Consider the following 15,099-nt stretch of genomic DNA (forward strand, 5'->3'; position numbering starts at 1 on the left):
ATGTATCGCTGAGATCTCCTACGACCATTAAGGTCACTATGTTCTGCTGACCACTGTCTTCTGGTGGTCCATCGGACAAGGCTTAAGCACAGGGGAGATTGTTCTGTCTCGGCTGCAGCCCCCAAGCTCTGAAGCAGTTCTGCATATTAGGCAGGGCAGAGACACTACCTGTTTTTTCCCTTCTCAATACTCATTTTTACTCTTTGGCATTTGATTCAGTTTGGGTTCTGCTCTTTTTATTGTGGCTTTTTATTGTATTTTCAGTTTTTTTTAAAAAAATAAATCATAGCTGTGCATGATTGTGTGGCTGTCTCTAGAAAAAAAGCAAACGTGTCCAAAGACAGATAAAAGGAACTATTCATAATGTGGGCAAAAAGCGTTATGAACAAAATAAATTAGAGTTAGGTGATGTTTAATCTCACATTTTTGCTTATGTCATAGCGTTGTTGTTCAACCTGTGACCGTCTCAGGCGAGCAATTTCCTCCTGTGGTGACTCTTGCCCCTGGCCTCGAACTGCTGTCTCCAAGTCTTTAATGTCAATCTCATGAGCTGTAAGCCGCCTGCGAACCTGCCCCCCCCCACCCCAACACACACACAGTGTTAAATTGTCTTGTCTTTGACATACAAAATAAAATGCCATTTATGAATATAATTTATATTCTAAGCTGTTAAGACACTGATATTTTTCATACATATCATTTAGATTAAAGAATTATGTTCAGTGAACAGCAGGTCTATCCATCAAGTGTTAAATATGGACAAAGTTGAAAATATCTGCACATAGCATATGATTCTCTGACTCTAAAATCTACTGCAAAGATCGATATTTGCTTGATCATACCACTTTGTAGTTGGCTGGAGACTGGCCACCTGCAAGGTTTAGACTCCGGCCCTGTTCCCTCACAGAGCTAAACTTGTTGCGACGGATCCGCTCATTCTGCTCCTCCGCGGTCATCTTTGACTTCATCTCTGCAGGGAAAACAGCGCTCTTTGGACGCTCCTGTGACAAAATGTTGTGTAATCACACTTTATTTCAGCTTTCAGTCTTAGTCCTATTTGAACTTAGTGGTCCCTCTTGATACAGTTTACCATACATTCTTCTCCCTTTCATTGTCTATGCATTTATGTACCGAACTGCATGTCATTAATCACACATTTTATGTCTTTTCCCTCCATATTCACATGCATGGGATGGGAGAAAGATAATATCTGGCTTTGGAGCAGCATGTTTTAAGTCTCCAGTTGTATGAATGCTCACATTCTCTTCAACTCAACTTCAACTTCTTCCCACCTCAACCAGTCAGATGTCCACCCATCCTAAGTTTTTTCATTAATTGCTTTCTCCCTAAAACTGTAAGTGAGAACAAGGGAGAACAGTCAATGATGGGGGTGGGTGGGGTCTTTGATCATGTTGTGGGCTCTGGACAGACAGCGTTTTTTGCATGTCTTGGATGGGAGGAAGTGAGGAGCCGATGATCTTTTCTGCTGGCCTCACCACTCTCTGCACCGAGTGTGTTGTGTGGGTGTATATTGAGTATACAAGTATATGTATGCAAAGGAGGAAAATAAATAAAAATAAATCAAAAGGTAATGGATGGCATGTGTCGCATGTACATGCACACATGCCATCTGTCCCTAGACCACACCCTGAGGAGGGTACTTGTTTATTAGGCAGCTGTCAGTGTAGACGCTGTGCTTTACAATGGGGGAATGAGGTAAAAATACATATTCAAAAACCTATTTGCTACCGTTGGATAACATTAATGCTTGCATTTAGTTACATAGGAAGCATTACTATGATGGGAAAGGCATGAATTTACCTAGATTATTTTACTAAAAAGTGACATGAGTTATTGGACAGGAGTATTAAGAAACGTTAAACAATTTCAGGAATGGCAAGAATGGGTATAGAAGGGAACTATGGACTGTGATTATCAATGGCATAGCCTAAAAGGCTAATAATTGTAGCATCTTGTAGCTCTATTCATTTTGAGTGTTTAATGTGACCTCTTATTATTTTTATACATTTTGATTTTCTATTGTCTAATTGTAAATGCCTTATTGACAAGGATTAATTATTTTGATCTCTTAATTTTCAGAATATATTTATTCAAGAATACTGTTTTTGTAATATCTTCTCTTTATGAGTAAGTGGAATCAGTTGCACTAAGTCACCTGCTGCAGAACAAGTGCAGTGCAACCCACAATCACCCACAGACGATATTATACTCACGTTCAGAAAACACATGCAGACAAAACACAAGCAAATTAAGAAAACTTCATCATCTCATCAATTTGACAACACATGTACTGCAAATTCTCCAACCTCCATATACTACTGCTTATACACTCCTGATCAAAATTTTTAGACCAGTTGAAAAATTGCAAGAATTTACATTTTGCACTGTTGGATCTCAAGAAGGTTCAAAGTAGTGCTTCAAAATGCAAAAAGAAGAAATGGGAGTGAGACAAGAAAAAAAATTGAGTAAGCAATTTATTGCAAACAACCATTAAACTGAAATAGCCTGTTCATCAGCTGATCAAAAGTTTAAGACCACATCTCAAAAAAAAAGCCCTAAAACAGAAATAAAATTTTCAAAAAGGGACTCAGTAATGAGTAACTGCGCCATTCGTGTTAATCCCCCTTTAAAAATTTGTTTCGGCATGCTTGATGCTAGTGTTTCCAGGAGGCTAGTGGGAATGTTGCTCCAAGTGGTGAAGATGGCTTCACGGAGGGCATCCTCTGTCTGGAACTGGTGTCCATTTTTGTAAACTTCCCTTGCCATCCAACCCCAAATGTTTTCCATTGGATTTAGATCAGGGGAACACACAGGATGGTTCAAAAGAGTGATGTTATTTCTCTGGAAGAAGTCCTTTGTCAGGCGGGCACTGTGAACTGCAGCGTTGTCCTGTTGAAAAACCCAGTCATTACCACACAGACGATGGCTTTCAGTCATGAGGGATGCCCCCTGCAACATCTCCACATAGCCAGCTGCCGTTTGACGCCTCTGTACAACCTGAAGCTCCATTGTTCCATTGAAGGAAAAAGCCCACCAGATCATGATGGCGCCCCCTCCACTGTGCCGTGTAGAAAACATCTCAGGTGGGATCTCCTTGTCATGCCAGTAACGTTGGAAGCCATCAGGACCGTCAAGGTAAAAATTTTTCTCATCAGAAAATAAAACTTTCTTCCACCTTTCAATGTCCCATGTTTGGTGCTCTCGTGCAAACTCCAAACGGGCAATTTTGTGCCGTAGAAGGAGACGAGGTCTTAAAGACATTTTTTGTTCTTAAAACCCTTCTCTCGCAGATGCCGTCTAATGGTTATGGGACTGCAGTTGGCACCAGTGACAAGCTTAATTTGGGCCGAGGATCGATTGTCTTGACGGACAGCCAATTAGATCCTCCGGCTCAGGGCCGGTGAAATTGTTTTGGGTCTACCACTTGACTTTTTTTTCCCATAACCCTCAGGATCTTTTAAGAAGTTTAAAATGACTGTCTTACTGCGTCCAACCTCAGCAGCAATGGAGAGGCCTTGCTGATGCAGCTCAACAATCCGACCACGTTCAAAGAGAGAAAGCTTTTTTGCTCTTTGCCATCAGGAGGTCATGACAGTGTGGGTACCTGACAGAAGCTGACACTGAATCCACATTTTTGTGAAGATTTGTTTTTTTTTGATCAGCTGATGAACAGCCTATTTCAGTTTAATGGTTGTTTGCAATAAATTGCTTACTCAAATTTTTTTCTTGTCTCACTCCCATTTCTTCTTTTTGCATTTTGAAGCACTACTTAGAACCTTCTTAAGATCCAACAGTGCAAAATGTAAATTCTTGCAATTTTTCAACTGGTCTTAAATTTTTGATCAGGAGTGTATTCTCAAACTGGCATGACATCAGCTACAGTATATCTTGTATTTGTATCATCATCAGATTCTTCATGTATGTTCTTAGTCAGATGTATGTATTTGTGACAAATGTATTTTATCTCGTTCCTCCTATCCTCTTCCTTCTCTCCTTTTTCTGTCTCTACCCGGCCTTTGGCAGATGGGTCCCTCCATATGAGCTGGGTTCTGCTCAAGGTTTCTTCCTGTTAAAAGGGAGTTTATCCTTGCCACTGTCACCTTCAGGCTTGCTCTGGGGGGTTCAGGCCGGGTTTTGTAAAGCATCTTATGACAATTTGTATTGTTATTGACGCAAATAAATAAAACTGAATTAAATTGAACTGAAATATTCACAGCACAATCAAATATAGAAACGCAATGCAAATACTCACAATAGCAAGTGAGTAGATATATGTTGCAAATACTCAAAACACCAGCAACTACTCACATCACCTGCAAATGCAACCACAGCAAATATAGAAACATGCTGCTAGTAGGACAAACAACATAATTAGAACATATTTCCAACACTTGTGACAAGTAACTGAAGAAGAAAACTTAAATTGTCTTTGAAGGGACATTGGCTTTGACACGTCTGGGGCAATTCCAGCCATATGTTGATCTCTCCTGTCTCTGAGTTTCCTGATCATACTCCTTTGTCTACCTTCCCCGTCTCCTCTCCCCTGCTGATCAGAGCCTTGATCATACTACCTGAGTGTCACTCCTTTGTCCTTTTGTTCTGACCATGTCTGGGAGCCACCCCTGCCCCCTACTGAGTTCACCCTCCTCTGTAAAGTTGCCCTCGACTGACCAATATACATCCACTATACGATCTATTCAACAACTGTCTGCAACCACACCTGGGGACAGGGGATATCTGTGCTCTGGCCCTACATTCTGGGTCAGTCTCCGGTCTCGGACCCACTCTGTGTCGGTAGGCTCACCATGACCTGGAACTCCGATAAATTTGCACCACATCAGCAAACTTGGAACTAGACTTGGATTGTTTTTTTCTTCAACATAACAAATGTCAACAAGCTTTGAAGTTCATTCCAGCCAGGTTGATCACTTTTTGGGATCCCCTGAAAATATTTTGTTTACATTTCTGTATTTGCGCTGAGAATTTGCAGCAATTTCTATATTTACTTATGTTGAATTTGCAAGACTTGTTGTCAAATGATACAAATTTTGTAATTGGGTTGACATACCTTGGAGACTCCATTCAGCACTCTGCCATTGTGCTGCGTAACTCCAGCAGAGCTCCTATGCGATTCATCAGTGTGGAATTTGGTTCTAGGTGGAACAATACCAACTGGCAAATGACAAAAAAATAAGTCCATAAGAATGGGACAAAAGAGAGGTTGGAATTTCATATGCAATGCATGCACATCCTCAGTTGATTTAATGATCACACTTCAAAATATATCCAAAAGGGTCTTAAAAAAGGCAGCTGGACTTGTAGAGTTTTTTGAGAAGACGTTTCACCACTCATTTGTGTAGCTTCTTAAGTTCTAAGGGACTGGTGGGAAGTTTGAGGTTTTGTCCCTGTCCTCTTTCCTTATGAAAGGTGCTCTAACGACCCTTGTCGGTCAGAGGCTCCAGTGTCAAGGTGTGAATGGGGCTGAAACTTCTTGGAGACAGAAGTTAAAACTGTATTGTAAATAGATGGCAGATTAAATCTCAGTCCACCTCCTCTGTTTAGAGAAAGTTTTTCCAGTCTGGCATAGATGGCTTCTTTTACTCCTCTTTCAAACCTTCGGTCTTCTCTGGCTAAGTTTTGGATGTTATTATCTTCAAAAGAGTGTCCTTTGTCCTTCAGGTGTAGGTAGACAGCTGAATTGTTTCCTGATGAACTGACTCTTCTGTGTTGGTACATGTGTTTGTGGATGGGTTGTTTGGTTTCCCCAATGTACAAGTCTGTACACTCCTCACTGCACTGAACAGCGTACACCGCATTACTTTGTTTCTGCCTGGGTGTTTTAGGGTGGCCTTCCTGGACTGTCTGGTGCACGTGGAAGAAGACCGAAGCCTCAACATTGAAGTATATAGGATACCCACTCACACTGATCAGCATTTGGGGCGGCTGTAGGTAGAGCGGCTGTATTTGATTTTGAACACAAACTAGGTGTCATCAGAACTCTTCAACACAGAGCACAGACTGTACCAAGACTGGATGGCAAGGAGAAGAAGCAGAAACACATCAAACGAACACTCAAGATATGTGGATAGGTATCCCAAAAAGGACAGAGGGGAGGAGTACAACAAAAGGAAGAACATCGTCATCTTCTACGTGGCTGGGGAATGCGGTGTTTCAGGAAACACCTCATTCCAGTTTAATTCAAACCAGGGAATACACATAGACAAAAAGTGGTCTACCTTAAAGACAAAACACCCAGGCAGAATCAGAGTAATGTGGTGTATGCTGTTCAGTGCAGTGAGGAGTATACAGACTTGTACATTGGGGAAACCAAACAACCCATCCAAAAATGCATGTACCAGTGATGGGAATGACGGCGTTAAAATGAACGGCATTACTAACAGCGTTATTTTTTTCAGTAATGGGTAATCTAACTAATTTCTATTGCCATCGTTTCAACGCCGTTACCGACATTTAAATGTGGTGAGTTATGAAGTGTGAAGTGAAGCAACTAATAGCACAACAATCACAACAGCGCCATATTGTCAGGAAAGCACACTTTGCTAATTACTACTCGGGTTGACAACTGCAAGCAACTAACTAACTTGTCCTTGTACGGGTTACATCCAAAAATGGTCGACAGCTCTTGTGCCCCTGGATGCCAGAATAGTCAGGGACAAGCAAGGGAAAGATACTGCAACTGAGTGGTGGAATCCCTCTTGTGTAGTGATCACTTTACATCACGTACAGAATCCAGCGTTTTCCAAGTGTAATATCTTGTTTATTTAGCATGTTTTTAACATGATGTCCAACAGATTTCCTTTCATAAAGGCAAATTAGGCTAATGTTACGTGGGTGTTGCTCATTCAGCACTAAAACTACTCGCAGTGAGAAAGAAATTCAGGATTAAACAGTTACTTATTACTGTAGTTGCGTTACTGTTGTGAACCTCCTCAGTTTTCCTGCCAATAAGGCGGTGTCAACAAAAAAGTAACGTGTCGCCCAGAATTCTATTGAAGATCCGACTTGGCTCTTAGACTACAGCCAGCCACAAGCAAGAGCTGCAAAAAATCCAATTCTTAGACATATTTAAACTTGAAAAAATAATAATTCAATCAATCAATCAATCAATCAAATTTTGTTTATATGGCACTTTTCATACTTTAAAAGCAATACAAAGTGCCTCACAGAGGCTAAAAACAGCAAGGACAAAACCCCAACCCTCCCACCCCGTAAAAACACAGAGGGACACAAAGACATACAGAGACACGCACACACACACCACACACACACACACACACCCACACACACACAGGCTCACACCCACTGTACATGCTAGAGAGAGACATGGCCGGGCACCGAGACCTGGAGCAAGGCCCCCAAAGCCACCTTTGGGGGCCGACCACATGAGAGGGCCTCCAACCCACGACTACAGGGTGCGCCGCTATAGAGACAGAAGGCCCCACACCAAGGTGCAGAGTCCTCCAGCCCAGTAGCGGTTTTAGGCACGGGCAAACTGGGCAGCCGCCCGGGGTGGCATTTTTTCATGACACAAGGGGCGGTGGTCCATGGTTTTCTATTATCTGTCATATCTGTGTGGGGATATTATCGCCCCCTGCAGCTGCAGGCGCCCCTGCTGCTGAGAAGGTGCCGTACACAGAAGCTGTGTGTGAGAAAGGGAAAGAGGAGGGGAGCGCGGGGGACAGTTCACCTCTGGGTCTCTCCCAAATTGTATAGAAGGGCTAAAGTCAGTCACACCTTGACTTTCTTCCATATAACACACATTTCATTCATAATATTATAAATACAGGCCTATAATTCCTGCACGTTTTTGTTTTTATGAATTGTGTGAAATGGCCAAATAAAAATAGGTAATACAAAATGATTATGTGGTCACCAAGGTGAATTGGTTTAGTCTTGACTTCTGGTCGTGAGTGACAGCATTGGGGGATGGAAATCTGTTGATTGTTGAGTGTCAAATAAACAGAGATGGACAGAAAAAGGTCAAAGTCATCAGGTGACCAATTTAGGAAAAAAAGGGTCTCGCCCACGGAATAATTCAATGTAGAACCGTCAGTGCTCCAGCCACCCAGCCCAGAGCCGCCCACAGGACAGCACCCCTGTCAGTAGACCAGCAGCAGCTCCTAGTGTGGTAGGCCCCCATGAGGAGACACTGGAGCTAAAAATTGAGGGACTAAAACTGTAAAATAGGATAAGAATGAACAATATAGATAAAATGCTTTCAGCTCAAAATTAAAACATGTAGTTAAAGCATATAATTAAAATAGTATAGAATAGAGAAAAAATGATAAAAAGTCTGATTAAAAGGAATAAAGGAAATCAATTAAAAGCCTCATTAAAAAGGTGGGTCTTGAGGCTCTTTTCAAAAACATCAACAGTCTCTGCGGCCCTGAGGTTCTCCGGCAGGCTGTTTCACAATCGGGGGCCATAATAACTGAAAGCCGCCTCAATCTAACTTTTGGTATGGTTAAAAGGCCAGTGCTGGAAGACCTCAGAGTCTGCGAGGGTTGATATGGTAAAAGTAAGTCAGATAAATAAGAAGGCCCACGACTATTAAGACACTTAAAAATGAGTAAAAGAACCTTGAAATCAATCCTGACACAGACGGGAAGCCAATGCAGCGATTTTAAAACCGGTGTAATGTGCTCCCGCCCTCTGGTCCTCCTCAGCACTCGTGCGGCTGAATTCTGTAGTAGTTGGAGATTAGAGATACTTTTTTTTCTAAACGACAAGAGATAAAAGCATGCATCAGCACCTCCGTGCTGGCCTGAGAGAGAAATAGGCGGACTCTGGCTATATTCTTAAGGTGGTAAAAACCAATCTTTGTTATGTTTTTGATATGTGGGATAAAACTAAGCTCAGAGTCAAAAATGACACCCAGGTTTTTATGGTTTGAGATGGTTTAAAATCTTGTAATTTTGTTAAAAGTTTCTCTCTCTGGCCTTCAGGACCAATGACTAAAACCTCTGTTTTGTCCTGGTTGAGATGCTGGAAATTCACTGCCATCCATGACTTGATATCTAAAATGCAGTTAGAAAGGGCATCAATAGGCCCTGTGTCATCAGGAGACACGGCGATGTATAGTTGTGTATCGTCAGCATAACTAAGAAAGCTGATGCTGTGCCTCTTGATGACATCCCTGAGGGGAATCATATAAAGATTAAAAAGGATTGGACCTAAAATTGACCCCTGGGGAACCCCACACTTGATCCCATGGGTTCCTGAGGAACATGTATCCATACTCACAAAGAAGTGTCGATCTATGAGGTAAGAGACGAACCAGTTGAAAACAGTACCAGAGAGGCCGACCAGGTTCTTCAATCTATTTAATAAAATGTGATGGTCTACTGTATCAAAGGCGGCGGTTAGATCCAGTAGTACCAAGACTGTGAGTTTGTGTTTATCCAAGTTGAACCTGATATCATTTAAAATCTTTAAAAGGGCTGTCTCAGTACTGTGGTTTGTCCTAAAACCAGACTGATGCCTCTCTAAAATGTTTTTCTAAAATTTTACTTAAAAATGGTAAGTTGGATACAGGCCGGTAATTATTAAGAATGTTGGGGTCTAAATTGCTCTTCTTCAAAAGGGGCTTCACCACCGCCGTTTGAAAGGAGGTGGAGAAGACACCTGTCTGAAGAGAGCAATTCACAATGTTTAAAAGCTGTTCCTCAAGGAATCCATTACATGTTTTAAAAAACAGTGTGGAAATTGGATCTGTCCAAGTTGCAGGGTTTACCTGGGAGAAACCTCGACCAAGTGTCCTTGCATCAACCTGGGCAAAACGCTCCAGTGTTTCCTCAGGTAAAATCAATGATCCAGGTGTGGCGACAGTTAAAATCTGTTGAGATAAAAGACTGGATCTGATGTCGTCAGTTTTACGTCTGAAGTGGTCTGCAAAGTCCTGATAGAGGGCATCTGTTGCTATTTTATGGGACTTGTTAAAATCACCATTTGTTAAAAGATTATTTAGGATTGTTTTTATGGTCAGCGGTAAGTTTTTTGAAATGGGAAATTATTGCCTGTTTGATTGCATTATTGAAGGTTTTGAGTTGTTGATGTAAAATTTCATAGTGGACTGTTAGTTTTGTTTTTCTCCATCTCCTTTCAGCACTCCTGCAGTCTCTTTTCAATTTCTTTATCTCCTCATTTCTCTACGAGGGCGTAGGTTTTGTCTTAATTGTCTTCGCTGAAAGAGGAGCCACCGAGTCCAGCGTTGAAACTATCAACGATAAAATCGCAAGGTGCTGGTAAAATCTCTGGAGGAGTGCTCTGTAAAATCTGGATAAAATTTGCAGCCACTTCAGAAATTAGGTAGCGGTTCCTCACTGTTCTCACTGGGGCCTCCTGCTGGTTAAAACTGGTGATGTTTTAACCAGCCAGCCAAGTCCACAACAGAGGACACACCCACAGACAGTCCATAGGTTATGACCAGGTGTGCCCCCTGCTGTGGGTCGGCTGTGTGACATGCTGTTTAAAATCTAAACAGTTTAAGAGGTTTAAAAATTCTCTGGATACTGGGTCCGAGGTGTTGTCTACGTGTAGATTAAAATCACCAGTTATTAAAATCCTGTTGTAGGTGGTGTGAATGATTGATAGGAATTCAGAGAATTCACTGATAAAAGAGGTGGAGTACGGGGGTGGGGGGGGGGCTTATAGACTGTTATGCAGAGAGTAGGAGGGCTGCTAAAAACAAAGGCATGATGCTCAAATGACGAGTAGCTGTTTAAAAGAATTTCATTTGAGGACATTGTGGTTCTTGATATGGATGCAGCCCCCCCCCCCAGTAGAATATAGAAAAAATGATTCAAATCTGGGAAAGCCTCAGGTGCATCAAGCCATGTCTCAGTAAGAATACTGTCTAAATTTTTATTTAAACTTAAATCATTTATGATAAAAAATTTGTTTAAAAGAGAGCGCACATTCAGCACAGCCATTTTGATGGCTCATCATGGTATTTTATAGGAACGTTAAAAACACTTTTGGGTCTAAAAACATTGCTGGGTTTCAACTGTCTACGTGTAATGATGGTTTTGATGGCGTGAATGTCCTGAGATTCTGGTGGCAGAGAGGGGCCTACTGATGGTGTGGGTGTACGTGTAGTGGGGGAGGGTGGGGGTGAGTGAGGGGCAGAGGGTCAGTGTGCACATGTTCTAAGGTGAGTCAGGAGGTGGCTGAGGTGCAGGACCGGACAGTCAGGTTGATGTTAACTGATAAAATCCGTGAACCCTCCTGATTTGGGTGCAGGCCGTCCTGTTTAAAGAGGTGAGGCCTGTGTAAAAAAGCTGCAAAATTGTCAACAAACAAATTTAATCTGCCATCTATTTACAATACAGTTTTAACTTCTGTCCCCAAGAAGTTTCAACCCCTTTTCCACAACGAGCAAGTTTCAGTAGTAGTTTTCTATTTAAACCTCAAACTTCCCACTAGTCCCCCAGAACTAAAAAAGCTACTCGAATGAGTGGTGAAACGTCTCCTCAAAAAAACTCTACAAGTACAAGTCCAGTTGCCTTTTTTAAAACCTTTTTGGATATGCCATGACCTGGATGACTGAGAACCTTAACAGACCTCAAAAGATAGAATTTTTCATTGGATTATGTTTTTTTTTTTTTCATCTATAATTTCTAAATGTGAGTGGAATGAGTCATCAGTATAATCCCATCCTCCACGAGGTTCTGTAAACCCACCCAGTGGTTCAATACTGGTTTGGGATCATTAGATGGGAACTTGAAATTAGGTTGTTGTACCTTTATTCGTGGTGGACTGCCTGTCCTGGACCTGTTCCTGCAAGTCACTGACTCTGATTTGTTCTCCAAACTTGGCCTGCAATACAAAATACTATTTGTAATAAAGTCAATATAAAACCTGAAAACTAGTGGTTAAGCAAAGTGCATTCAATATGTCTTATTTTTTGGATTTGAGTGTCACCACCAAGACACAAACAAATAGGCACATAAAGAGTTTGAAAGATAATTTGTTGCTCTGGAGAACTTTCTACCATGCACTAGGACTCATATCAAATACTGTTACGGTGACGCAAAGGCAATGAGTGGAACAGTGAAGAAATGAGGTTTGACATGTGGAAGTGCTGTGATGAAAAGTCTCTGGGGGCTTAAGAGATATTTTCAAAATATGAGATTGCACAACATCTAGGACAGGGTAAAAGAGGGGGAGTATGGGGGCAGAAACACCAAAATACCTTTCTGATGTGAGAAACTTCACCATCAAGGTAACCATCATTGATGCATAGGCTGTGTAACCAGGCTGCGCTGTCAAAAGGCAGGGAAGGAATAGATGGAGGAAATGTAGGGGATGGTTCCAAAAGGTAATAGGACTTTGGAAGGGGAGGCCTTGGAGGAACAATATCCTAGACCACCATACAGGAATTAGTGTGTGAGGACAGAAGAAGAGGAAGGATAGGAGGAGGAAGAGAGGATACAGCATATCAATAGAAGTGACAATAAGCAGAAAATGTAAAGAAGAAAAGGTTCAGGTAATGATTCTATGGAAAGAATCTTAATCTTCACTTAATCTTCCATGTTAAGGAGAGGGATGTGGAAATCACTAGGTGATAACAAAAATGCCTGCAAAAGGCCCTCTGAAGAGTCACAACATTTCATCCACCACTAAGTCATTAGAATAACTTCCTGTTTTATAAAAATGATAATATAGTATCATATAAATTTGGTATAGGAGAATAGAAAGAGTGAAACTCGTTGTGTATTGGCCTTAACAGACTGTACCACCAGGGGCGGACTTACCATTAGGCAAACATAGGCAATTGCCTGGGGCCCCGAGATTTCCAGGGCCCCCCAAACGTCTCATAAAAACTGATTAATGAAGGTTTCTTCGATTTAATCTATCATGATCATTTTGACTGCTCCCCCTCCCTTCTCATGCAATGGGCTATTCCATGTTACTGCGCATGTGCAGGCTTGATTCAGGAAGATGGTACCAAAACAAACTTGTTGGCACGGTTTTGAGTTGAGAAAAATGAAGTGGAGTCATCCCAGTGGAGCAGAGAAGAGGAAAAGGCAAGAGGAAAATAAACAGTTTTTATCAAAACTACGAAAGGTGTCAACATTTTTCACAGTGACACCGAATCTAGGCACTTGACAACAGCAAGAGCCACACTGCTGTCAGTGTCAGCCGAGGAGGAGATGAAGTGGAGAGTGACAAAAGTGGCGTTTTTTTAACATTAAGATGTGAGTATTAAAGCAGTCGAAACTATTTTAAATGCTGATTAATGTTCTTATCAATTTAGAGTAAAAGCGTTGAGATGATTCACTTCTTAGATAATAACCCTCAAGAAAGATTTTAAGGACTTTATCTAGCTCAGGAAATAGAAGAATTTTCTCAAATTCACACTTTTTAGTTGATTCAAAATCTTTGTTTGGTGATAAATATTATTCACTGGACCGGGGGATATATATAAAAACGGTTATGTAACTAGTAACTTAAGTGGTCAGATAATTGTAACAGATTTCAAAAGCAGGACAAAGTTGCCTAAATTATTTACTCACCTTTTGTCAAAATTTAACTAAAATACAGCACTTGTAAAAATGCATTTTTTTTACATTATGTTACCGGGTACAAGATTAACACTGTCTTATGCGTTGATTCTCAGAATGAGACAGTGATGGACCCAGGGGAAAGCCAGTCTAGCTCTGAGGATGATGAAAAGTTGGATAGTGAGACTCCATCACTCACTCAGCAATTGTGTTGAGGTGAGAATAAAACTTTTGTCAGTGCAGTATGAGAATGTGGAGGGCCCCAATGACTGGGTTTGCCTTGGGCCCCCAAATGACTAAATACAAACTTTTGTCAAAGAACTTCTGAAAGAGAGGTACAACGGTGGACTGCAGTGTAATAATAAAACATTGGTCTGTCAAGAGTCCTGAAGAAGCAAGATCCTGGAATGAATCTTATATGTACTAGTTATCGATTCTAAACATGGGTCCAAACCAGGATTGGGGATGGCTCCTCGCTGGGTGTGTCCAGTGCTTACCTCAAGGCCCAGCTGTTTGATGGGGGAGGCTTGGCACCCAGAGACTGGGGAGAAGGAGCTGAGCGGGCCGGTTAGACTTACTGAACTCAGTGGGCTGACTGGACTATTGGTGCAAAACGAGTCCAATGCACCTCTGGTCACTGTGCAAGTGAAAGAGAGATGGGATAGTCATTAGAATATGCATAATATGCACAGATATGTGGCACATTCCGGGGATCAACAACCCGCTCTACCTACTGAACCACAGCTGCCACAGCCACAGCCGCCCCCTCATCTGTGCACAAGTCAAGGAGCTTAAATCTTTAACTGGTAATAGGCCCTGCTATAGGGGCAGCTGTAGCTCAGTAGGTAGAAAGGATTTTCCATGAACTGGGAATCCTTGAGCAAGACACTAAACCCCCAGTCGCTCCCACTGCTTGGCACAGGTGTGTGAATGTGTGAAAGCGAATGGGTAGATGTGTCACTGTGAGTGTTTTGAGAACAAGTAAGCAGAAAAGCACTATAAAAAAACCACCATTTACAATTTCCCATAATTCCAGAAGAAATTTACATGAGACTTGAATATTGTATTTGTGATTAGAATGTTATATTACATGTACGTTTCAAAGGTTTTCCTTTTTTTTTGATGCTGTAAATGGAGATTTGATGCAAAGACATTTTCCACCTTGATAATAAAGTGTTAAATGATCATTATCATTATTGTCGTCAACATATTCTCTCTTTACCTCTTTGCATGACTGTGTCAGTGCCTCTAGATGAATTTTTCTTGTGCAGTCCTTCTAATACATCCTGGACTCTCCAAAATTCTTTTTGGATGTGTCTGTGAACTAGTTCACTCTGAAAAAAAGATCAGATCAAAATTGTATGAAAGACTAATGGTACAGTACTCTCTATGGAACATAAGTATTCCCTGAAAAGTACTGTACATCTCATCAAAACATTGAAGAGGTTGGGCTGGGGTTTTCCATGTACAGGTTCTGAGGGAATTCCAAATGATATCACTTTAGAGTTGTAGTGAAGTCTGGCTGTAAACATGTCTTGCATTTTACAACGGA

At 41.4% G+C, this 15,099-nt stretch overlaps 1 protein-coding gene across 5 annotated transcripts in view; it reads right to left on the reverse strand.

The window, feature by feature from the left end:
• The window catches only part of LOC311487167 (pleckstrin homology domain-containing family A member 6-like), a 104,630-nt gene that overhangs the window by 16,456 nt on the left and 73,075 nt on the right, over positions 1–15,099 (reverse strand). For all 5 annotated transcript variants that reach the window (XM_084543330.1, XM_084543329.1, XM_084543328.1 and 2 more), the window contains 6 exons: positions 14,770–14,881; positions 14,045–14,184; positions 11,784–11,859; positions 5,090–5,193; positions 843–1,001; positions 423–569 (listed from right to left, as the gene is read on the reverse strand). In XM_084543330.1, coding sequence (XP_084399456.1) covers positions 423–569; positions 843–1,001; positions 5,090–5,193; positions 11,784–11,859; positions 14,045–14,184; positions 14,770–14,881 — 738 coding nt within the window. The remainder of the gene's footprint in view (positions 1–422; positions 570–842; positions 1,002–5,089; positions 5,194–11,783; positions 11,860–14,044; positions 14,185–14,769; positions 14,882–15,099) is intronic.

Source organism: Chelon labrosus, assembly GCF_963514085.1.
Source record: "Chelon labrosus genome assembly, chromosome: 4".
In the NCBI taxonomy this organism is placed as follows: Eukaryota; Metazoa; Chordata; class Actinopteri; order Mugiliformes; family Mugilidae; genus Chelon; species Chelon labrosus.